General features: G+C 49.7%; 1 protein-coding gene across 1 annotated transcript; it reads left to right on the top strand.

Moving 5' to 3' along the window:
• Positions 1 to 739: 739 nt before the first annotated feature.
• Positions 740 to 24,392, top strand: CPLX4 (complexin 4). Its single transcript, XM_077891504.1, has 3 exons — positions 740 to 3,036; positions 8,835 to 8,922; positions 23,380 to 24,392. The coding sequence occupies exons 1-3, from the start codon at positions 2,870 to 2,872 to the stop codon at positions 23,605 to 23,607; spliced, it is 483 nt and encodes a 160-aa protein (XP_077747630.1). The 5' UTR covers positions 740 to 2,869; the 3' UTR covers positions 23,608 to 24,392.
• Positions 24,393 to 24,465: the final 73 nt, after the last annotated feature.

Raw genomic sequence — 24,465 nt, forward strand, 5'->3', positions numbered from 1 at the left:
GTGGGATTCGATCCCGGGTCTCCAGGATCACGCCCTGGGCCAAAGGCAGGCGCCAAACCGCTGCGCCACCCAGGGATCCCCTGACTCCTTTATCATCTATCATTTGCTAAACACTATGCCCTAGGTGACCCACCACATGCAGCTTCAACATCAACACATGGAAGCAGAACTAGAGAGGTAGAAATGAAAATGGGTATAGCTTTTCCTTGCTGGTAATGACAAACACCAACCAGTTAAAACTGTCTTTGATGTTTTCACCTTTAAAAAAACCAAATACTGATAAAAGTGTAGTTAAGCTGGAACTCTTAATCATTACCATTGGCAGCTTTAAAAAGTCCTTAAATCTTCTTGGCAAGCTCCATTGATTTAACCAAGTAAATCCACTTTTGAGAGCCCATGCAGTATTAAAAGGAAAGGAGGACTTTGGTGTCAGACAAAACTGGGTTTAAATCTTGGCTCTGCCATATACTAAACACCATCTTAAGTTTCCTTACAATATTTATCTCACAGGATGGGTAGCATTGTAAAAGAGTCTTTTAAGGTGGTTTCAGAAAATGGTAGATCAAGGTAATGGACTCTCTTCTGCTGTAACAGAAATACTGCGTAGAATAAATAAAACCTTTAAGTAAATTAGATGGGTTTGAAAAGCATCAGAGGAAATGACATAATGCCCGATGAGCGAGTCTGCTGGGGGAGGGTGGGGTGGGCGGAAACTAGACTATGCACAGATAAACCCTCACACTGGTCAGAGGTTATGCAGTTCACTTGGACATTGGAGATGTGCCTTGTCCGCCCTGCCATAGTAGAGATTTGGTACATTCAGCTGTGATGAGAAGCCTTTGGAGGGGGTACGCCTGGTTGTCCCATGTCATAAAGCTTGGGATATTTATTTTCCTTTCTTGGAGCACTAAAAGATTCTACACATAGCAGATAGTTTATTGGATGTCTCAAATGGAAAGGCTGTTGTAATAAATTGAGCAATAAAGAGATTTTAAAGACACTCCATTTTCAATGGAATCACCTATTGAGGAGACCATGAGAGATTTGACTTCATGAAAACAGTGGTGGTGGGGGTGAGGGGTAATCAGCTGCCACACCCGCGTGTCTGTAATGCTTGATTGCCCCCTCCCCCGCATCCATGCGGAAAAGTGGAACTTGAAGGGTTTCACTTTCAGACCAGCACGATTAACATAGGTCAGATCTTCAGCAGATTGTCCTCTTCCCTGGGAAATAAAAGTGGTTTTTAATCTCATGAAACACTGCAGTGTTTCCTAAAGGAGGGTCGTGCTGAACTGAGCAAACAATCCCAGGCGGTGGCTTTCACCCTGTCAGCTGAAGGGAGGAAGCCTAGTGGGTTAGAAAGGGAGACGGAGCGACAGTGGACTGAGCGCATTAAGTTCCACGCGGTGTGCCAGTAAGTGAAAGCGGAGCCGGTGTGAATGTACGCTCCGGGTTGGAGCACTCCGTTCGGCTCCCATCCCCTCCCGAACCTTTGTCTCTCTTCACAGTGAGACCAGTGTAGCAACATCTTTAAGTAGGGAATTATTAACCAGGACACAGCCCCGCCGATCTGAGGGCCCCGTTTCCGACAGGGCTCGTGCTTCCAGACAGAATCCTAAGCACAGGTTACAGAGAGCCTACATCCCTTTCTGCGCCCACCCCCTCTTGGAGGGCTTTAATTAGAAAGCTACTAACAGATTAAAGTCTTAGCCATACTCAATTCCTCCCTCGACCTGAAGAAAGCCATTGAGAATCCGCTGCGTGTTGGAAAAGTTGTCCAAAGTTTGATGGGAGTACACCGGTGAGCGCCAGCAGAGCGCTGGGGAAGGGCCCCGGGAGGAAGGGGTCACGAGAAGATGACCCTGTTACACGCGGATGGTTTGGCCCACGTTGTGCTGACCCTCTGGGTTCGAGCACCGAGGGTGGTGCATCCTTTCCAAGCAGAGATGTGCCATTTCGGCGCAGGAGGGGCCGGGGTGATCTTCCAGATGCGAGCGAAGGCTTGCCCTTCAGACTCGCCTCAGCTGAGTAGTATTTCCGTACATATGGGCCCCAGTAACGACGGAAGCAGTGCAGAATTCAAGCAAACCAAAAGGCAAATCCTTGCCTAGGACTTAGGAGTCCAATGAGATAAAATGATGGATCAAAGGATTATTTTTGCCTAATGAAACATTTTGGGTTTTGAGTCTCACTGGACTCTGTTTTCAACAGGATGTTGTGCTCAGGGCTGGAATTTGGACATTCCGTTACAGGCCTGTAATCAGTCAGCTCTGATTAATTGAACCCAGACTCTTGATGAAGCCCTGCTGCGCTTATAATTTCGAATTTAGAATGGGTAGGGAGAGGAGTAGATAATGTGAGGGATTTTGTTTTTGGAGTTTTGGTTGTTTTTTTTTGTGTGTTTTTGTTTTTGTTTTTGCCTCTGAAATTAGCTTAGTGTATTAATTCAGAAAGCAGTGGGTTGCATCTGATTGTATGCCTTAGTAATCTGAACCATCTGCCTCCCTATATTAAGGGAGTTCATCTCTTTAATCCAGCTTACGGCCCGCAAACCACTCTTCTCTGTCATCATGCCCTTGAGTAGAAGAGGCCACGCAAAGTCCTTTGCTCTTAAATGCTTTGCTGTCGTTGAGGATATTTAGAAACTGATCTTTCTTTCTTTCCTTCTTTCTTTCTTTCTTTCTTTCTTTCTTTCTTTCTTTCTTTCTTTCTTCTTTCTTTCTTTCGTTGAGGATATTTAGAAACTGATCTTTCTTTCTTTCTTTCTTTCTTTCTTTCTTTCTTTCTTTCTTTCTTTCTTTCTTTCTTTCTTTCTTTCTTTTTCACATTTTGTCTGAGCTTTGGTTTTATTTTTCTGGGGCCAGAAACCATGGCTTTCTTTGTGAAATCGATGATAAGTAACCAGGTAAAGAATTTGGGATTCGGTGGTGGGTCTGAAGAAAAGAAAGAAGAAGGAGGCACATCTGATCCTGCAGCAGCTCAAGGGATGACTAGAGAGGAGTATGAGGAGTATCAGAAGCAAATGATTGAGGAGAAGTGAGTACACACGATTCCCTTTCCCTCTCCGAGCCTAAAGATATGCATTGTGGCCCTAGCTTCTTGGGCTCCCCGACCTCTTCCGCTTTGCTCTTTAGATGCTGCCCCTGTGCTGTGTGCCCCTGACCTTCGGAGCATGTGTTCTGCTCCAGGAACCATCTCTCGCCTCAGCAGTTACTATGTCCTGCCTGTGGGGATGGTGGCAAGCCATAATAAACGAATCTATATGTCCTTCTCAAAGCAGCTTAACACTTTTTCCAGTCTAGGTTCATTTTAATTAAGCTCGGTTGAAGTGCTCAGATGAACTAGGGTGAGCCTGTCTCTGCGGTCTTCCCCAAACTCACCCTCCTAGCACGTAGAAAGCTTGCACACCAAAGGCTTTCTACCTGGAAGAGAGCCTTGAAGGGCACACGGTGCAATCTTTCTTTTCTTACGTGTGCGAAAGCCCTAGAAAGCACAACACGAGGATTGTGTCCTAAGATTCGGCTTCTCGAAAACTGTGAATAAGTTTGTGGACTGTTTATTATGGAAATTGTAAAGGTACAGAAAAGTAGAACAGTATAATGAACACCCATATAAACCTATGAATAAGGTCACAGCATTGTGTTGTACTGGCTTACAGGTGATTAGTTGGATAGATAGATAGGTGATAGATAGTAGATAGAAGCAGTTTTAAAGTAAATTGCTGACGTCATGATACTTCACCCCTAAATACTTCAGCCATGTATCTCCAAAAATTAAGGACATCCTCCTGGCTACATGAGGACGTTCTCCTGGCTATATAAAATAAAAATAAAAATAAAAATAAAATAAAATAAAAATAAAACAGTAGTAACATTTTAATTGAACATTATGAAATGTGAATATCACCAACAATTTTTCACTGCTGCAGACTGCTCTTTAAGTATAATCTGTGCATAATTTTTTGCATTTTAAGGTAGAATAAGAGTCTTTTAGTAACAATGAAGAATTGAAGCCTCACTCCTGAGGTTAAATGTTCATCTTTTTTTTTTTTTTTTTAATTGTTCAGTAAAAGTATTTCTCTGGGCACCTGGATGGCTTAGTCGGTAGAGCACTTGATTCTTGATCTCGAGGTTGTGAATTCAAGCCCCTCATTGGGCATGGAGCCTACTTAAAAAAAAAAAAAGATTTCTCATTTAATAAGAGTATTTCTTTTTGCCATCATGGCTCTTTTGCTAATTATCAATTACATAAGAGTTGCCTAAATCCTATTGCTAAGATGATTATAGGTGAAAGGTTAATGACCTGAAGGAAACGAAGAAAGTACAAAAGCCTACATTTAATGGAAAGTCTGTCTATTGTATTTTTTTCTGAAAGAAACTGTAGCACATAAACTACCTAGCATGTATTATGCTTGGCTCTGCAGTCAGTTAAAGTCAATTAAAAAAAAAAAAGTCAATTAAAAAAAAACGCAACTGCAAACACCATGTCGGTGCTAAGATAAAGTTTAGGCAAAAGACACCCCAATCGTTTGCATATATACAGGCTACTTTTGCCTATGGCATGTAAACAAAGAAACAAAAAGCAAGCATGATGAAGAAACAGAAGCAGAACAATAGCACCAAACATTCTTAGCTCAAGGGAGCCAATAAAAAGAAACTGGCCAGAAATTTAGACTATACATCTGATTGTGTAAAATATCATCCAACTGGTCCAAGCAATAAATCTGGTCACAGATATGACATCTGTTTGATTAACTAATGTCCTAGTTTTCCCTAAGTTCATATCTGGATAGATCAAAGGGCAGAATGCCGAATCGTCAATCAGCAGATTGGGTTATTTGCCAACTACTTGGCTGTGTGTGTGTGTGTGTGTGTGTGTGTGTGTGTGTGTGAATATTATCAATTTTTGTTGTAGTCATCCAATTTAAAAAATAATAGCAGGGCAATGGGGCCAGCCCGCTTCCCTCTGGCAAGAGGCATGACTTTTAGTTTGTTGCTTGAGTTTTCAATAGCTTCATCACCTAGAATGCAACAATAGTCCCCTTACCCCTCCATTTCTCTCAGTAATAGTAAAATGTCCCTTTACCTGGTTATTGCACAGTAATTGCTGTGGTATTTCTTACCTGAACTTTGATATGTATCACAGAACTGAACATAAAAGCTAAAATTTTAAAGCATTTAGAAAAAAACAGTATCTTTGCAACTTGAAGGTAGGCCAAGATTTCTTAAACATTTCTTAAACTCTGAAAGCAATAACCATAAAAATGTTAAAATAATGCAGACTTTATCAAAATTGAAAAATCTTGTACATCAAAAAACACCATTAAGAAAATATTTATTAAAAAAAAGAAAAGAAAATATTTATAGGGGCGCCTGGGTGGCTCAGTCAGTTACGTGTCTGCCTTTGGCTCAGTCATGATCTCCGGGTCCTAGGATCACGCCCCGCATCTCTTTTTCTGCCCCGGGGTCGGGGGGTGGGGGTGGGGGAAGCCTGCTTTTCTCTCTCTCTCTCTCTCTCTCTCTCTCTCTCCCTCTCTCTGCCCCTCCCACCCTCCCATCACTCATTCTATATAATAAAGAAATAAAATCTTAAAAAAAAAAAAGAAAATATTTATAGGCAAGTCACAGACTTGAGAGAAAATATTTGCAAAAACATATCTGACAAAAGACTGGGATCTAGAATATATAAAGAATTTCTACAACTCAATAATAAAAGCAAAAAAAATGGGCAAAAGAGTTGAACAAATACTTCACAAAGGTGCACAAATGGCCAATTAGTACATTTTTAAAAAGCCCATCTGATATCTTCAGTCATCATGGAAATGAGAATTAAAATCACACAAAGGTACCACTACACTCACCAGAATGGCTAAAATTAAAAAGACAACAATACCAAATGTTGGCCAAAATATGGAACAACATAGAACCTTTATTCTGTTTAATGAGATGTGAGATAGTACAGCCACTTGGGAAAAAGTCAGATAGCTTCTTATAAAACTAAACTCACTCAGCCAAAGTACCCTGCAACTCAGTGATGCCATGCCTAGATATTTACCTAAGAGAAACTAACATATATGTGCACAAAAAGACTTGTACAAAAATGTTCACAGCAACTTCATTTACACTAGCCCCCAAGGGGCAATAGTCTAAGTCCATCCGGGGGAGAATGAATAAACCAGCATGATATATTCATACAGGACGATGCACTCAGTAACAAAAAGGAACAAACCACTGATAAATAACACCACCTGGGTCAATCCCAAAAGTTTCTTATGCTGAGTCAAAGAAGCCTCATACAAAAGAGTGTGTAGTATATGGTTCCATTTGTGGAAAGTTCTAGGACAGGCACAAGCAATCTATGGTGGGTAAAGGACAGTGACTGGGGAAGCAGCTGTTAACTGGGCATGGAGAAGAGAGAAATTTCTCAGGTGACAGCAATGCTTTTCATATCTTAGTAGAGGTTTGGGTTATGCACAGAAACGGAATCAATAGGAGAAACGGACATGCATACGTGCATAGGTGTCCAGAGGATTGATTCTAAGGATTGGCTCACGCGATTACGGAGGCTGGGAAGTCCCGCCATCTGTTGTCTGCAGGCTGGAGAGCCAGGAAGGTTGCTGGTGTCGATCTCAACTGGAAGACTGATGGGTATGAGTCCTAGGTAAGGCCAGGGGGACTGAGATCCCAGCCTGAGCAGACAGGCAAAGGGAAAGAGAGAGAGAATATGTTCCCTTCCTCTGCCTTTTCGTGTTAGACCCTCAATGGTTGGATGCTGCCCATGCACACCGACGAGGGCAACTGGCTTCATTCAGCCCATCAGTTCGAGAGCTAATCTCGCGGAGAAACACCCTCCCAGACACACCCAGAAATCATGTTTAATCTGACCACCCTGTGTCCCCGTCAAGCCAAAAACAAAATTTAACAGACACAGCACACGTAAACTCTCTGCACTTAATTGTACACAGATCTTACTCAAAAGAAAAAAGAGAAAAGAACCGCAAACCAATACAAGGCTGTAGTTAAAGGGATATGTGTTGAAGCGTTTGGGGGAGAGAGTACTGGCGCCTACAACTTCGAAATGCATCAAAAAATAAGACGGATGATGAATGGGTAGAGAGAGAAGTTATGTGATCAAACATGTATAGCAAGATGCTAATTGTAGAATCCAGGTGGTGAGTGTATGGGTTTCACTGTAAAATTCTTCCAACTTTTCTGTATGTTTAAAATTTTTCTTAGCAAAATATTGGGGAAAATAGATCTGCTTCTGCCCAAGCCCCAGTCACTGATCCCTTAGGCAAGTCACTTACTCAGTCTCCCTCTCCAAAGCCAGAAGATGGAAGCCAGTGTGGGTGCATGTTCTGGGCCTGACCTGCAGAGGGACGGCCCGCGCCCAGGGCCCCGCGGTCAGTAGTCCAACCCGACTGCTCAGATCAGCCCTTCCTTCAGACCGTGTGGTGGTGAAGATGATTTCAAAACGCGAAGTTAAGAAATAGAAACCAGGGTGGTCACCTGAAAAGGAAAGCAGAATTTATTTTAGTGCAAATAATGCTTCGTGCAAAGATGCTTCACCAAACCCCTGGGCAAGGAACCCCACCAGGCCGGACGCCTGGGTGGCTCAGTCGGCCCAGCGTTGGGCTCTTGATTTCAGCTCAGAGCCTGATCCCAGGGTCCTGAGATCCAGCCCCAGCTCGGAGTTTGCTTGAGATTCTCTCTCCCTCTGCCCCTCCCCCACTTGCACTCCTTCTCCATAAATAAATAAATAATTTAAGTATTTAAAAAGAGAGAGAGAGAGAGAGAGGGAGAGACCCCACCAGGCCCCACACGGGCCTAACCTAAGAACCAGGGTAAGTCCAGCCGTGAGCTCCTTCCTGGCTCTTGCCTTGCCCCTGTCCCCCGTTCGGCTGCTCTGCTCCTGCCTCTCAGCTGTCAGCTGTCCTGGCTGTGCCATCCCGACCGTGTGGCCCTGGGGGGAAATGGCAGCGAACTGCTCCCGTGAAGGTCTGTCTTTCCCAGTCCCGATCCCAAACTCCCAGAGAAAGGGTTTCCTTTGCCCAGCTTGGGCCAGTCCGATCCAGCCAGAGGGCAGGGCCATGGGTGGAGACTCGAAAGGCACCACTGTGGGCAGCTGGGAGGGGTGGCGGTCACCGTGGGCCCCCCAGACAGCCCCAAAGCTGTCAGCTCCCGCCCAGGACATCGTGAGCAAGGGGTGGGTTGCAAACCAGCCTGATCCTAAGTCCTATTAGGTCGGAGCAGCGTGGAGACCTACCCTACCTCTTTCGGGGATCCCCCCTTCCAAACAGGGAACGGAACACTGTACCAAAATGGGGTCCAGAGGGGGTGACAGTGAAGGGAAACCGCTTTCTATACATTCCTCAAGACTATGTGCCTCTAAGGGCCCCCCCAGCCCTGGAAGCTGTGACCCCGTTTCACTTGACCAAGAATCATTCAGGAAGCTTGTTAAAAACATAGCTTCCCCTCATCTGCCCCCAGGGAGTCTGATGAGTCAGTCTGAGCTCACACCCAGGAAGCTGCGCTCTTAACCAGCACCCAGGTGGCTGTGGTGTATGAGGTCCCAAGTCCTACTGAGAGCAACCCTGAGGGGTCAGCTATACACCAGGAATAACCACTCTGCCCCCCTCCGGGCTGCATCCTAAAGAGAGTCCCAGATCCAAGCCGTCGTTGGGGTCTGGGGTCCTGTTGAGTTATGACAAGAGAATGAGGGAGATGTTTGGGGACCAGGAAGGTTTAGCCCAGCAGAGGCTCCTCTAAGCAGGGGTTGGAATGTCCTTAGCTCAATATGTCCTTTGATCCTTTATTCTATTCTTTTACTTTTAGGATGGAAAGAGATGCTGCATTTACACAAAAAAAGGCGGAGAGGGCATGCCTCAGAGTTCATCTCAGAGAAAAATACAGACTCCCAAAGGTGAGACGCTCTTAACGCAGCAGACATCCTATTTAATTTCTTAAATGATAGAAAATGGAGAATGTTTGATGATCAGCAAAGGGTCACATTCATGGATACACACACACCACATGCACACACATACAGCCATACACATACACACATGCATACTGCACACACAGAGACATACACAAGCACACATACACACACCACATGCACACATGCATGCACACACATACAGACATACATCCACAGACATGCACAAGCACACACCACATGCACACACAGACATGCACAAGCACACACACCACATGCACACACATACATGCACATACATACACACATGCACACAGAGACATACACTAGCACACATATACACACTACATGCACACACAGACACATGCACACGCAGAGACGTATGCATACATAAGCACACATACACACACCACATGTACACACATGCATACACTTACATACACACATGGACACATGTGCACAGACACATGCACAAGCACACATATGCACACCCCGTGTACACACCCATGCACACACAAACACACATGCATACACATGCACACACAGAGACGTGCACAAGCACACATACCCCATGCACACATGCATGCACACACATAGACATACACACATCCACACACATGCACACGCAGAGACACACAAGCACACATGCACACACACATACATGCACATATATACACACGTGCACACAGAGACATACACAAGCGCACATACACACCACATGTACACACGCATACATGCACACACAGACATACACAAGCACACATATACACACTACATGCACACACATGTATGCACATACATACATGCATGCACACGCAGAGACGTATGCATACACAAGCACACATACGCACACCACATGTACACACATGCATACACATACATACACACATGCACACACATGCAGAGACATGCACAAGCACACATACACACAGAGACATGCAGAAGCACACATATAACACCCCATGCACACACACATGCACACACATACAGACACATGCACACACAAAGACAGACACAAGCACACATGCACCACATGCACACACATACACATACTACACACACGTACACACACATATATTTGTTTTCATCTTAACTGAGGCATTTGATGTAGTGAAAAGAGCATTGAACTAGTTCATAAAAACTAGATTCCAGTCGTTCAACCTCTATGAACTTCCATTTTCCCTCAACAAAATGAAGTTAACACCTGTAAGTGGCATTTTACTGTAAATTTCTGTAAAGCCTGTACAACTTCTATACGTAACTACACAAGGAGAAAGTAATCACAGCTGGCACCTCGTGTCCCGTGCCAGGCACTGTTCTAAGAGCTTGGACCTAGCAATTCATGTAATCCTTCCCAACAGTCCCCTGGGCCGGGGTGGGGGGGTTGGGGGGGTGGGGGGGTTGGGGGTTGGGGGGAGGGGGGTGTTCCATTATCACCTCTGCTTCGTGGAGGAGGAAGCAGAGGCCAGGAAGGGCAGAGCGCAGGGTCTCCCACTATGCTCTGCCTGTGGCTCAGGAGCAGTCTGTTCCTTCTCGGTGGAGACCGTAGAGTGGTGACGGCACGATCCATCCGGCCATCTGGCTGCTGGCAGAGAGCATGAAACACCTGTAGGCTCTGGCCAAGCAGTGGGTTGGCTGATGGGAAGAGGAGGGGTTGACATGTGACGTCAGGACTCAGAAGCTCCACTCCTGTGGGTCCCCTGCGGGTCCCCCAAGAGCTGACTTGGGAGCCGTGAGCCCTAAACAAAGGGAGAGAGCCCTGCTGTCCCTGCAAGGTCAGTGCTAAGGTCACCAAGTGGTTAACTAGCCCCAGCCTGTCGGGGAAGACTCGCCTGTGCAGATGTAGTAGTCAATGTCCCTCCTCTGGGCCTGGTCCTCTTCTGTGAATGTGCACATCTCATGGCTGCAATTCTTTCCTCTGTATCTCTCTTTTGTATGATTTTATTTTTGGACACGAGGAAACCACAGCCTGGATTTAAGATAGAGCAGAGGATGTGCCAGAGGGAGCGCAAGAGGGGGTGCGTGGCAGAGGCAGAAGGAGAAGGACAAGCAGACTCCCCGCCGAGCAGGGAGCTCCATGTGGGGCTCAATCCCAGGACCCTGAGATCACAATCAAATTTTCGTGTAGCGTTGAGCTCTTTGTGGCTTCAGGCTGCAGGAAGGCTTTGGGGACAACCTGCACTGCACCGTGTTCCAGTGACACGGTGCGGAACCCCGCCCTGAAGCCCCCGCAGGCTCGGGGCTTTTCCTGCTCACGGCAGCCCGAGGCTGGACCCCAGACCCGGGGGCTGCTGCTGAGTTCCAGACACAAGCTAGACCAGTAATTGAGATGATGGCCGGAAAGCGCTCCACGCTTGATCCCTAGGTGCACGGTTTGCTTTCAGGCGGAGGCCTCCCCACGGTTCTTTCCCGTAACTGGCTGCATTTGGTAAAAATGGATTGAGTCTACGCGGTGCTTCGAGGATCTGCCCGTGGTGTGAAAAATAGTGAAAATACTAACAGTACCGTGGCCCGCTTTTCATACAGCACGTGCAAAGTCTAACCTAGTTGTGCTTCCACAAAATGGCAATTAATAGAAAGTCTATCATGAAAAACAAATGGGTTCCCATTCCACGGTGTCCACGTGTCACCAGATGTGGCTAACGGCCCAGCCTCAGGGCAGCATCTTGCCGACCCTGGGGCACCCCCCTCCGCTGCACCCCCCACCCAGGGCTGTTGCAGGTGACGTGTGTCCCTCCCACCCACCTTGTCTAGGCTTAGGAGCCCCCAGGCCTAGAAGGGAGCGCCAGGGGTTTGGGGAGCGGGGGGACAGACGCAGTTCCCAGGCGGAGATCACCCCGGCCGGCGGCTTCTTGTCCGTGCAGAGTGGCCACTCCTGGCCTGGCTCCACTGTGCAGCAGCGCGGGGCTGCCACCGGGCAGGGACAGGCTCGGGTCCCTCGCGCCCCCTGGTGTCCCTAACGCGCCGCACAGCGGCCGCAGGGAAGTGCAGCCCGCAGAGCCCGCCTGCCGGCTTCTCAGTTCGGGCATGGGGACTGTGGGTCTCGTAGCAGGGACAGTGATGGTGAGGACAGAAATAATACCTGCACGAGATCGAGTGTGTGCGTGTGTGTGTGTGTGTGTGTGTGTGTGAAGTCTAGTCATTGGCTCCCAAGGACAGGTTGCGTGTTGTATTGTAAAGCAGTTGAGGCGCGGGCGAGGCTGGGAGGGCCTGGTGGGCACAGGCCGGGTGGGGAGCGTGGGAGCCTCCTGCGGGGACCCCAGCACCAATGGGGGTGGGGGCTCGCTGTCTCCACAGCAAGAGGGATGGAGGGGGATTGTTTGAAATGCGGGTAATTGAGGTGAAGGCATTGGAGAATCCGGCCCCAGAGGGGATGACTGGGGGGGGGGGGGACGATCACAGTGGGGACAGTCACTCCCTGGGCCTTGGAAGGCAGGCTTTTTCTCGTGCTGTACCAACCAGCTCACCTGCTCACCTGCAGCGGCCGCGCTGCCGGCTGCATGGAACTGCGTGTAACTCAGGTGTTGGGCTGCAGAAGGACGCCTCGCAGTGAGTCCTTAGAAGGCCCTCCGAAATCCACACGGGCCCCCCGAATGGTAGTTTTCATCTCCTGCATGCTCCCCTAAGGAGCAAGGAGGCCCCGGGGGGTCAGGCCATGCCCAGGGCCATCACTGTGATTGGGAAAGCTCGAGGCCATGGCCCTATTTCCAGAGCACCCAGGGAAAGGCATGAGGGACCAGGCCAGTCCTACACCCCTGGAGCAGAAGGGAGGGGTGACGGGGGCTCAGGCCAGCCGGGAACTGCCAGGCTGGAGATGGGGCAACAGATCCCCAAATCATTACCTACATCCTCTTTGTGGGGCTCGGCATCTCGATTACCTCACTTCATTGATAACTTATTTGATTACTGTCATTGAAAATGGTCATCCTGGTGTGCAAGTGTGTGTGTGTGTGTGTGTGTGTGTGTGTGTGATTCAACCATAAAAAAGGGAAATCTTGCCATTTGCAACAATGTAGATAGACCTTAGGGGTATCATCCCAAGACGAATAAGTCAGACAGAGAAAGACAATACTGCATGATTTCACTTGTATGTGGAATCTTAAAAAGAAGAAGAAGTCAGACGCAGGGAAGAGACTGGTGGTTGCCAGAGGTGGGGGTGGGAGTGGGGGTGGGAGGGTAAAATGAGTGAAGGGGGTCAAAGGGGACAAACTTCCAGATATAAGATAAATAAGTCCTAGGGCTATAACGTGAGGCTGGTGACTATTAAAAACAGTCATCAAAAGACACTGGTAGGAAATATCGTCTTGTCATGACCCATAAGCAATCACCGGGGGCAGGCGGGGTCGTCTGAGGAGCACACCCAGTGTCCAGGCTCTCCTCCTAGGGCACGGGTGGGTTCCTGGGCTGCCCCAGGACTGTAGCTCCTCCACCCCAGCTATATATATATATATATATATATATATATATATATATATATATATATGGTATTTCTATTTTTATTAAACTTATTCTTTATATATTGAAAAAGCACATCAGTAGGTAATCATAAGACTCATTGAAAACCCATGAAACTCAAGTCAAGGAACTTGCCCAAGGTCACAAAGCTTACTGTGCCAGAGGGGCCTCCAGCCTCCCGAGTCACCCGGTACTTTCTGAGCCTCACTGTCCCGTACACACCCTCCCTGAACCGTGTCTCCATCCAGGATGGTAGACTTGAGAAGGAACACGACCCTCTAACCCGAAAACAGCGCTGGGCAGAAAGCAAGGGTCACCGGGACCTTCCTGGGCTCCTAATAACCTCCTTTCCCTTGAGGTTTGGAGTCTTGAGGTTTGCAGACTTCTAAGCCCTCTGTTGTCTTATAAAGTCCACATTGGGTAAGCAGCCGTACTAATAGTATTAGCAGCCCACAGGGAGCTGGACACATTCACCGTGTCCTCCAGCTAACGAGGGATGACCCCCTGGGTGCCTCATTCACAATTCTCCAGGGTCACCGGCACAGCAGCCACACAACCAGCAGGAGGCGGTTCTGGGCCTTTCCCCTAACCAAGGCCCAACGGAGAGCAGATTTGAGGAAAATGTCTTCCCGGGAGCTGTCAGGTCTAATGAGGATAACTATGTCGCATTTTGGAATCAGAACTGTATTTTCTAAAGAAATTATTTGGCTGCTGTTCCCCGTGAAAGGGTTTCACTGATTGCTGAGCGGGGGAAGGAAATCTGGACTTGGGGAAGGACAATTTGGGGCCCAGCACCCTAGGGAACAGCAAAAGCCTCCTCTCCCAGATTGTCCTTCCCTGTTCGTGACAACCCCGTGTATTGTACCCTGTGTCTTCGGGTGACCCCTTTTAATTGCAGTGATCACATAAGGAGTCCAGTAAGTGCAGCAGTCGAACGCAACCATCCAGAGCATATAGGGACAGCACACGTGTCCACGCAGCGTGCATTTCCTCCGGCTTTGAAGCCACCGGGGTACTCGGGGGACATCAGGCGCCTCAAGGAATCCGCGATGCTCGTGTTAGGATTGGGTCTCGCTCCGCCGCGATCAGCCCCTGTCCTGGGTCTCCACCTTCCCCTCCCCGCCATCTCGCCTTTGTTAAGGTCAAATCTCTCCCAGGGAAAACAAGCAAATAGCACTTGGGGAGTAGACGTGCCTTTCCAGGTGCCTCCCCCCAGGGACGGGCTCCCACTGCTCCGCTGCAGTCTTCCTCCTTCCCAAGCTGGGTAGTCTGGCTCTGCACAGAGGACCGTCACCTCCTCCCCGAGCCCCCCTCTCTCCTCATCCTCCCCAAACTGCCTCTCCTGTGTCTTGGTCATGGCCTACCTTCCCTCTGCCTGCTGCCCCCAGATTTTGGAATATTGCAGGTCTGTCCTTTGTCCTCCCGAATTGCACACTCTCCCGGGGATCCTGCTGTCGCTTTCGGCTGCCACCAGTGTGTGGATGACTCTCAGACCTACACCTGCAGCCCGCATGCAGTCTTCTCCCTCGGGGTCCCTGCCGCGGCTGCCTCTGCTTGGACACCTCCGAGCTCTTCCCCAGAACAGATCTGGCCCGTTTTCCCCCAAACCCACTCCTCCTGTGGGCCCCATCTCAGTGTTGCCTGTGCCCCGCCCCCCCCCCCATCCCCAGCCAGCCCTGGTCCCCAGGGCCTACATCTGGAAGTCAGCCTTGACTCTTCCCTCCTCCTCCAGACTCACATCCAGTAAATCATCAAGTCACCCTAATGTCACCTCCTACATAATTCTCAACTCATCCCCAAGGGCAGGGCTCATCATATCTCACTTCTGACCACAACAGCTCATCGGTGGCTTTTCCACTTTGAGTCTTGCTCCCCACAAAATTACAGAGTGAGGTTTCCAAAATGCAAATCTGGTCCTGTTTATCTCCTGTTAAAAAAAAAAAAAAAAAAAAAAAAAAAAAGGTTATCACAACTTCTGAGAACGGAGTCCCAATCCCTTGCCCTGTTGGCCATGACGTGGCTCCTGTCTTTCTGGTCTCAGCTCTTGCTAGTCCCTGCGTGGACTGTACCTTCCTTCTGCTTTGTTTCCTACACTCTGCTCTCTGTGGCCCCTTTTCTTCCCATGAGGCTTCCGTCTAGGGCCACTTCTTACAGAGCCTCCTGTGCCCCCTTCTCCCCGCTGCCCTTCATGCTCCCATAATACAGGAGTGCGTGTCTCTTATGTTATCTTACCACCGTGAATATTCTCACCAGCTGGACTCTGCTCTTTAACAAAGGGGTTGAGTCGTCCACCTTTGTCTTGCATGCCTGGCAGGATGTCTGACACGTAGAAAGTGTGCACAGGTGTTTGTACACACACGCGCACAAAACGTTTGCTGAATGTTGGATGTCGCTGGGAAAAAGGAGAAAAAAAAAAAATGTATCCAGAGAGCAAAGTATCAAAAACAGCAGAAAGAATTTACCTGCTGTGAGAATTTTAGGAAAATAAATTTTCATGAAAAGAACAGGTCTGGATTAGACATTTTAACTTTGTATATCCGAAAGTTAACGTTTTAAATAAGGCCCCGAGATTCTTTCTAGAAACAAATGTGCCCCTCTCCCTCGCCAATTCAAAATGTATATGTAAGTCAAGCCAAATTAATAAGAGAAAACAGTTCCACAATGAACCCTAATCCTATTAAGGGAATTGTCAATCTAGGTTAGTCATTGAAAAATAATGTTGTGCCCCCTGCTGAGCTATATGATTTAGTTACACCTGGTGTTTGTCTGCTGTATTAAGGGCATCATTCACTTTGAATAAAGATGAAGAGAGAAGGAGATCTACCAGTGGAGCTGTCTTTAAACGTGTCACATTGAAAGCTCCCTTAGAACAAAATTTAAAATTTGCCTCTTAACAAAGGATATGATGCTGTGGACCTTTCTCTGCCCGCCCCCTTCAGATTCCGAGCTCTTGGGCTGCCCAGCAGGGCCCCAGACACTGAAACCTCCTGCTCCCGAGCAGCTGTTTCTGGTGGCAGGGCGGCAGGCCATCGGGGCGGGCGGGGGGGGGGGGGGTGTCGGTGGCCGCGAGGGACCTTCCCTTCCTTCCTTCTCCTCATCCTGTCCCAAAGCAGTTTGCTCCTTCTACTCATGCCCCTGAACGAGCCACAGACTGACTGTCCGGAGGGGACATGGGGAAGGGGAGAGAGAGCCCTAGGACGCTGGTGCCATGGGAATGCAAGTGAAGTACTTAGCCACGCTGGCAATCCCACTGAATCCTCACAACCGCCCCATAAGGTAGGTGGATAGTATTTCCCCTTCGCAGATGAGAACACTGGCTGGGAGAGGAGAGGAAGCGGGGCTTCCCAAGGTCACGCCTGCCTGTGAATGGCGAAGCAAGACAAGACCCCAAGCCCATCTGACCCCACTGGCCATATTTTCCTACTAGCCCTGGTGGCGGTGCTGGCCGCTCAGCCCTAAACAAGCTGAATCACATTTATGCAAGTCTCAAGACCTTGGCTTCCCCCTCTGTAACATGAGAGGCTTGGATAGTGACCCCCGTGAGCCTCTTGAGCCCCTCGGCCATGCCTTTGTGAAGGGAAGAAGTGGGAGATGTACACAGCTGGAATCTAGAAATGCTCATTCCTGATGTGCCCTACACATTGCACACTCTCAGCCCAAGCTGATGAGGGAAGAGCAATGAGGTACAGCAAGCAGACGTTGTAGGTGGCCGGCCCCAGACAAGGGTCTCCACAGTGCTCAGCGCTAGAATCACCTGGAAAGCTTTTAAAAAACTTATATTGCCTAGGCCCCTGCCACATATCCCTGGAGCCAGTCCTCTGGGGGTGGGCACTAGCCATTTCTAGACTTCACAAGGGAGGCGGGGGCCCAGAGAGGGTGGAGAACCACAGTCCCAGAGGGATAGGACATAAAGTTGGCTCTGTCCTTCAGTGGCAAGTGTTCAGAATGAGGATGAGTGGGTCTGCTGGAGCCTGGGCCCCAGGGCCTCACGCCTCTCTCCCTCCTTCTCTGGCCCCAATACATGCCTTCACTCCTCGCAAAGCAGGCCATGCTCACTTTGACTTGCCGTGGAAGATTTTGCTGACGGGCTGTGCTCTTTTCACTCTACCCCAATGTCTCACAAGTTCCTCCCTCATACCTGGGATGAAGACCACCGACTGTGGACCACCACTGTGGTCCTCACAAATATGGAAGCATCCAATGTCAGGTCAAGTGGTCAAAGTCAAAGACAGCCATTAATCTCGCTGTCTGGTATCCTGTAGACCAAAAATACGTAAACAACCCAAAAACCCCAAACAAAATCTGCCCAGAATCAAGCCGGTATTTGCTACACACCAAGGTCAACTGACTGGGACTCTAACACGTGGTGAACGCTCAGCTCTTGGGCAACATAACCGTCTGAGATACGGTAGCTTTTCCACGTATCTCAAGGTGGATGCAAGATGAAGGCCAGTTTATCAAAATCTAGGGCTCAGACAGTGTGAATCCAGGGTCGTGCTTACCCTTCGGAGAAAGGTCAGAAATCAGTCACAGGGAATAACGAGAGCAGGATGTGGGGCTATTTAAATAATGGGGCATTCAGCGCCGGCAATTAAGATTATAAATCTGGTTAAAAACCAAGAGATTAAAACTGATTCTGGTCAGCCGGCATAAAAATAATTAGCTCTTAACTGCATTAAACAATATCCCAAATTGATAAGATTTCTAGAAACGAGAAGGCCTCTCAGACAGAGCCTCTAAGAACAGAGAGCAGCTTGTCGGGCCCCTAACGGGAGGCCGGCTCGCCTCCCTCCCTGACTCTCGCTTCCACTCGTTCACACCAAGCTTCTGGGGTGGGGGCGGCGGGGGCTAAGCCTCCCTGTCTCCCTGCCTCCCGGCCTCCCTGCCTCCCTGCCTCCCTGCCTCCCTGGAGCTGGTTCGTGTTGTCTGCAACTGCATTTGTATCTGGGCAAGTGCTGAGGCATCACTGCCTTTCCTGGATGTGTGATGTGTCCAAACATCCCCGGTCCCCCGGCCTGACTTGTCAGCGGGCAGTGGAAAGTCTGGGCGGGACATTCGCTGCGTGGATGGCAGACAAGGTCTCCTGGGCAGGGAGGTCGGTGAGGCCAGGGGACGAGGCCACGCAGAGGCCACTGCATACGCTCCACGGATTCTTCTTCATGGCTTGCTCGGTCCTGGATCTTTGCCTTCAGGGCCAATGCTCTCCCACCCACCCTCTATGCCTTTTTTTTTTTTTAAAGTTTCACCAAAAGGTTTTTTGGTTCACGCCCTGAGCCAAAGGCAGACGCTCAACCACGGAGCCACCCAGGTGCCCCAAGAGCTCTGTTTTAACAGCCACTGACTTATTTGTCTCGCCCCTCCTGTTGGATGCTTGGAGGCCCAGCGTTGGTGTGAGAATCTGATTGCCTGAGCAGGAAGGTTACCGCCACCGCTTACAGGCTGTGTGACCCTGGACACCTGATACAGCCTCTCTGAGCTTTATTTCCTTATCTATAAGCTGGGATTCTCTTACTTGCCTTACAGTCGTAGAGGATTAGTTAGATGACGCCTGAATTATTTGGAGTAGATTAAGCAGTCAACCCCCAGAGGCTTCTCATAAGTAGAATAACCCTCAGTGGTGGGCTGGAGATGTGCAATGGACAATTGTGACTCCTGCACACGGTGGTCAGCCTTATCAGAGGCCTTGTTCTCCTTTACCCTTACCTCTGGCCTCGAAATGGCCCCCGCTTTCACCCAAAAGTCTCATTCCTGGCAGGATTCATTTCCCTTTGAGGCACCAGGTCCTCAATTCTGGGACAAAGCTACCAGGCTTTCCTCAGCTTTTGTCAGACCCATGTGCATGTTTGTGGGACCCAGAGGACGACTTCTGACAGCGGTTCCAGGCTCACTGCCAGCCTCCTCTTTCCCCCATCCCTGGCTCTCTCCCTCCCTGGCAACCTTATGTATACAGACCCCCTGCCCTCCTCCTGAGGCTCAGCAGGACTCAGGCCAGCAGATCACTGAACTCTCAGGGGCACCGGCCTGGTGAAGGGGTCTGAGCAGTCTCCAGGATACAGTTAGGTGGGGAAGTCGGGGTCCCAGGCAGCCAGAGTGTGGTCTAAAAGGGCTTGTGGGCTCTGGGAAGGCCCATCCCCTTGGCCCTGTGACCTTTCCACCCCATGTGAAGGAATGTGGCCCAAGGGACAGAGGAGCCCTTTAAAGCATGGGGCCTTCGGCAGGTGGCTCCAATTGTCCAGTCTAAAGGCAGCATTCAGTGTTATCACTGGCTATGGTCAGAGTCCTACAGTCACCATCCTTCTAGAAGGATGACAGGGATAGTGGAGTAATGGTTCCCTAACACCAGAATCTATTTCCCTGGGCTGCAGCCTGTGCTGTGGATACCTGACAACTAAGGGAGGACACCCAGACAGGGCCAGTGGGCGGCTAGACGACAAAAGGGGGACCAAACCTGGGCCTCAGCCTCATTAGCACTGAGTCCTAACCACGTGAGCAGGCCCCAGGCCTAGGACAGGCCAAGGGTGAGGGTCCTGCTTGTAAAAAGGGGTCCGGGCTTTTTACAGGCTTCTGCAGCTGACCCAGACTATTCTCCCGCAGAGGCGGCATGCAGCGATCAGAGCCCTGGGTTCAAGTCTGAGCTTTGTCATTTGCCCCCTGCATGACCTTTGGCAAGTCACCTTACACCTCTGATGCCCCGTGGAAGGGCCCTCAGAGGATTACCGAACAGATGGAAGGGGGTGTGCTCCTAGATGGTCTTGTAAGCTCCTAAGCCTGCGGGACAAGCGTGCCTATGGCTATTCGTATTTTTGAGAAAAAAAGGCGGATCACTGTCACATCCCTACTGAAAGGGTCCCTATGATTAAGAAGGCACAGAGAGGGGCACCTGGGTGGTTCAGTGGTTGAGCATCTGCCTTCAGCCCAGGACGTGACCCCATAGTCCTGGGATCGAGTCCCCCATCGGGCTCCCTGCGTGGAGCCTGTTTCTCCCTCTGCCTGTGTCTCTACCTCTCTCTCTCTGTGTGTGTCTCTTATGAATAAATAAATAACTAAGATCTTAAAAAAAAAAGAGCCCTTCAAAAAGCAGATCTGCACATTTAAGGATGGTTAAGGCTATTGCCCTTGACGGCAGGCTCATCAAATCATTCAGCGAACATCTACTGTCTGGGTCTGCGTGCCAGGCACTCTGCTGGCTTGGAGATGAGTAAGCAACGGTCCTGTCTTCAGGGATAGTGGGGTAATGGTTCTTAAACTTTAGCACGACCCAGAATCACCAGGAGGCCTTGCTAAGCTGAAGATTGCTAAGAAATCTTCAACTTTGGAGTCAGCAGCTCTGGGTGAGGCCCGAGGATGTGCATTTCTAACAAAGTGCCAGGAGGTGCCGATGCTGCGGGGCTGGGGACCCCCCTCAGAGACACACTTTGGTAGAAGTGCCGATCCAGAGCCCCTCTGTGAGCTGTAAGGCAAAGTGGAAGCCCACAGCTCTCCCTTCCCAGGCAAACGGAATGAGGGGGAAATAAACCTGAAAGTCCTCCTTGAAGGAGGAACCCAATCTGAAGCTCCCCCAGACGCAGCCCGCCCCCGACCCGCCGCCCTCATGAGTGGCCCACCTCTGAGCACCTGCTGGCTGGCCCACCGCCCTCTGGCCCCTCTAGCTGCCAGTCCCTCCAGGCTACTCCTTCTGGGTTTGACACTGGTGACATCCACAAAGATCTTATTACCCACTAGAGGGAGGGGAAAGGGTATCAGAATTCCCAGGAATGTCTTTTCAAATCATTATGTATTCCGGGGTGCGTAAGAGAGGGGAGATGTCCTGCACTTACAGGACTGCCAGGTAGAAGTCCTGCCTTTCCTCTCTTCCCTGCAAAAGTGCCCAGAGGATGATCAGCAAGGAAGGCAACCTCTAGGGCAGGTAAATAAAAAATAAATAGAAAGGGAGGCTTGGCTGGGAGCCCCTGAGGATTAACTAACTAATTAATCCCCACAACAGTTTGACGAGGAACTAATTAATCCACTAAGCGCTTTGAAGGGCCAAGGCCTGGCCAAGTGCAGGGACCGGCTTCTGTCCCTGGGGAGGCTGCGGTGGAGACTGGCCCTTCCCGGAGGGCTTCCTGGAGGGCATGTGTGAGGACCGTACACCCCAAAGAGGAGCATCTCTGCCCTGCAAATCAGCCTCTCACAGGTCTCTGCGGGGGGCTGGCTGTCACCCTGTGGGAGAACCCACCAAAGGAAGGAGCTGTGGGGGAGCCACGGGGCCCTAGAGCTGGAGCCGGCCCGGGAGATCCACTTCACAGATGCAGACTAGAGGGTGCGCACGCCTTGCCCTGGCTCGTTCTTCGGACCCAGAGACACCGATGTTCCCCTAGAGTCACTTCCTCTCATCACCCAGGCAAGGAGAATTCATATTTTCCTGTAGGTGTCCACTTGAACTCCACCTGGGAACTCAGCAGGGGTCAGCATCTTTCTAAAGTCCAATCAGTGAGGGTTTGATGAGGACTAAGTAAATGTCGTACCTTTAACGTGAATTTTCATGCACTTGGTCACAGGACATCGAGGAGGGTGAGCCCCAAGGTCGGCTGAGATCTTTCCTACCTTTTGCTTTTCTGATGCTCTGTGATCTTCCAGGCCCTTGGAGCCCCATTTGCCTCCTGTTACAATCTGATCTCAGAAATCATTGGATACAGCCACCTGGGAATATAAACTATTCCCAGAGAATTTTTTTTTTTTTTTTTTTTTTTTTTTTTTTTTTTTTTTTTAGAAAAGGAGGAGCAGAGGGACAGGGAGAGAGAATTTTTTTTTTTTTAAGATTTTATTTATCTATTCATGAGAGACACACAGAGAGAGGCAGAGACATAGGCAGAGAGAGAGGTAGGCTCCCTGCAGGAAGCCCAATGTAGGACTCGATCCCAGGACCCCAGGATCATGCCCTGAGCCGAAGGCAGATGCTCAACCGCTGAGTCCCCCAGGAGATAGAGAATTTTAAGCAGGCTCCACATCCAGCTTGGACCCCATGTGGGGCTTGATCTCAGATCATCAGGTCGTGACCTGAGCTAAAATCAAGAGTCGGATGCTTAACTGACTGAGCCACCAAGGTGCCCCTCCCAGAGAAACTTCTTTAGATTCTTCTCTCTTATTAAGAAACAAAGTCCCTGCAGCCAAATGGGGTAAAGGAATCTCTAAGACCAGGTAGCAGGTACTAGGAAATTCTGGAACAGACACTCTCAGGATCATAAAATGGAATCTGTGAGAGGCAAACTGTGGTGTTAGCAGCAGCAGCACAGGAGGTTGCTGAGGAGCAGCCATGCCACCCACGAGTCACTTAAGAAACAAAGAGCTTTGTGCCAGAACCACTTCCAGGTGTGAAGGGTGTATGTAAGGTTGAATTTGATGTGATTCTGTGCCCCCAAGGAGCCCCGGTCTAGTAGAGAGGAGGGAAGGGGCAAAGGTTAAGCCCAAGTTGCCACGGCCACCGAGAGCCCAACCACACCCTCCAGGGAGGGATCAGCCAGGGCCACTGAGGCACATCCTGGGGCTGATAGACTGCAAAGCTTGCAAAGCTGCCCTGAGGCGGAGCCTACAGTGTGATTCTCAAGCTTTGCAGGCAGCAGCAGGACAAGGGAGGGCTTCTTGAAACCCACATTGCTGGGCTCCACCCAGGAGTTTCGGATTCCCTTGGTCTGGAGTGGGACCCAAGGATTTGCCTTTTCTAAAGTATCCCTAGATGTGCTAATGCTGCTGGGCCCAGGGACCACACTTTGAGAACCACTGTTGTAAAAAGTTCTGATCAGCCCAAGGTGCAGCGGAAGGGGAGCATGTCAACCAGGACCTCCAGCCTCTGCGATGGCTCCCGGGCCCAGGCTCTGCGGAGGGATGGCCGAGCTCGCCATCCCCATCATTCACCCCAACGGAGGACTTTGCTGCTGCTTTGACTATCTCCTTGGAGGCTGGTTGTCTGAGAGTGGCTTATCTCTTCCGTGTTTGTGTTTTGCACAGAGTGAAATGGACGAGAACCAAATCCAGATGGCCGGAGACGATGTGGACTTGCCCGAAGATCTCCGGAAAATGGTAGATGAAGATCAAGAAGAGGAAGAAGACAAGGATTCCATTCTTGGGCATTTACAGAATCTCCAAAACATGGACTTGGATACCATAAAGGAAAAAGCCCAGGCCACCTTCACGGAAATGAAGCAGACCGCTGAGCAGAAGTGTGCTGTGATGTGAGGGGCAGGACGTGCGGAGGAGGGAACCGAGTCCAGGTGGAGGTGACCACTCTGCACGGAGCGTTTCCAGCAGCGTGTCCTTAAACACGGCAAACTCACAAACACCACGACGGTGAAGCTCTCCACAAACTCGTAGACAACGACTTGATGTTCTAAACATCCCCGTAGAGTGCTCAGCCAGCACCTTGCAGTAGGACACACACTTTCCTTGTAGTTATAAATGTGGCTCAGTGCAAGATTTCATCTGGGAGTGACGCGGAACACATCTGCTTGAAGATCTTCAGGACAGCCCTGAAGAGACAAGAGCAGATGGCATTTCCCCTCCGACTTGCTTTCTTCCAGGGCAAGGTCTCGTCCTCTTCATCCGTTAGCATAACTCCAGGTCCTTTGGAGAAAAGATGTGGAAGGTCAGGGAGCCCCCCTGGAACCCCGGCTGCAGCCTCAAGGGCAAGCAAAGAGCACACCGCCTCTCACTCCCAGGGACCTTGACACTGTTGCTGCTCCTCATCACGGATGGATGAGGACCTGGATGGTTCCAGGCCCAGGGGACAGTGGCGGGATGGGACGAGCAATGAAGAAGAGAAATGAAGGCAGAGAATGGACTTCACTAGCGCTTTGCATCATGCTAGAGGCTATATGAAGAATGGACTTGAGGGGTGACACTAGAGGCAGGGGGCGACTAGGAAGGCTATGGCTGGTTCCACGTTCGGCATCATCACCGGTTGTCTGTTGGTGACTGCAGTGGGAACGGAGCAGATGGACAAATAAAGAGCACTGAGAAGTTAAGTGAATCTCACTGTGTGTGTGTGTGTGTGTGTGTGTGTGTGTCTTCTCTCCCCCTTTTCTCTCTCTTCATCTT

This window comes from Canis aureus, chromosome 1, assembly GCF_053574225.1.
Source record: "Canis aureus isolate CA01 chromosome 1, VMU_Caureus_v.1.0, whole genome shotgun sequence".
Lineage (NCBI taxonomy): Eukaryota > Metazoa > Chordata > Mammalia > Carnivora > Canidae > Canis > Canis aureus.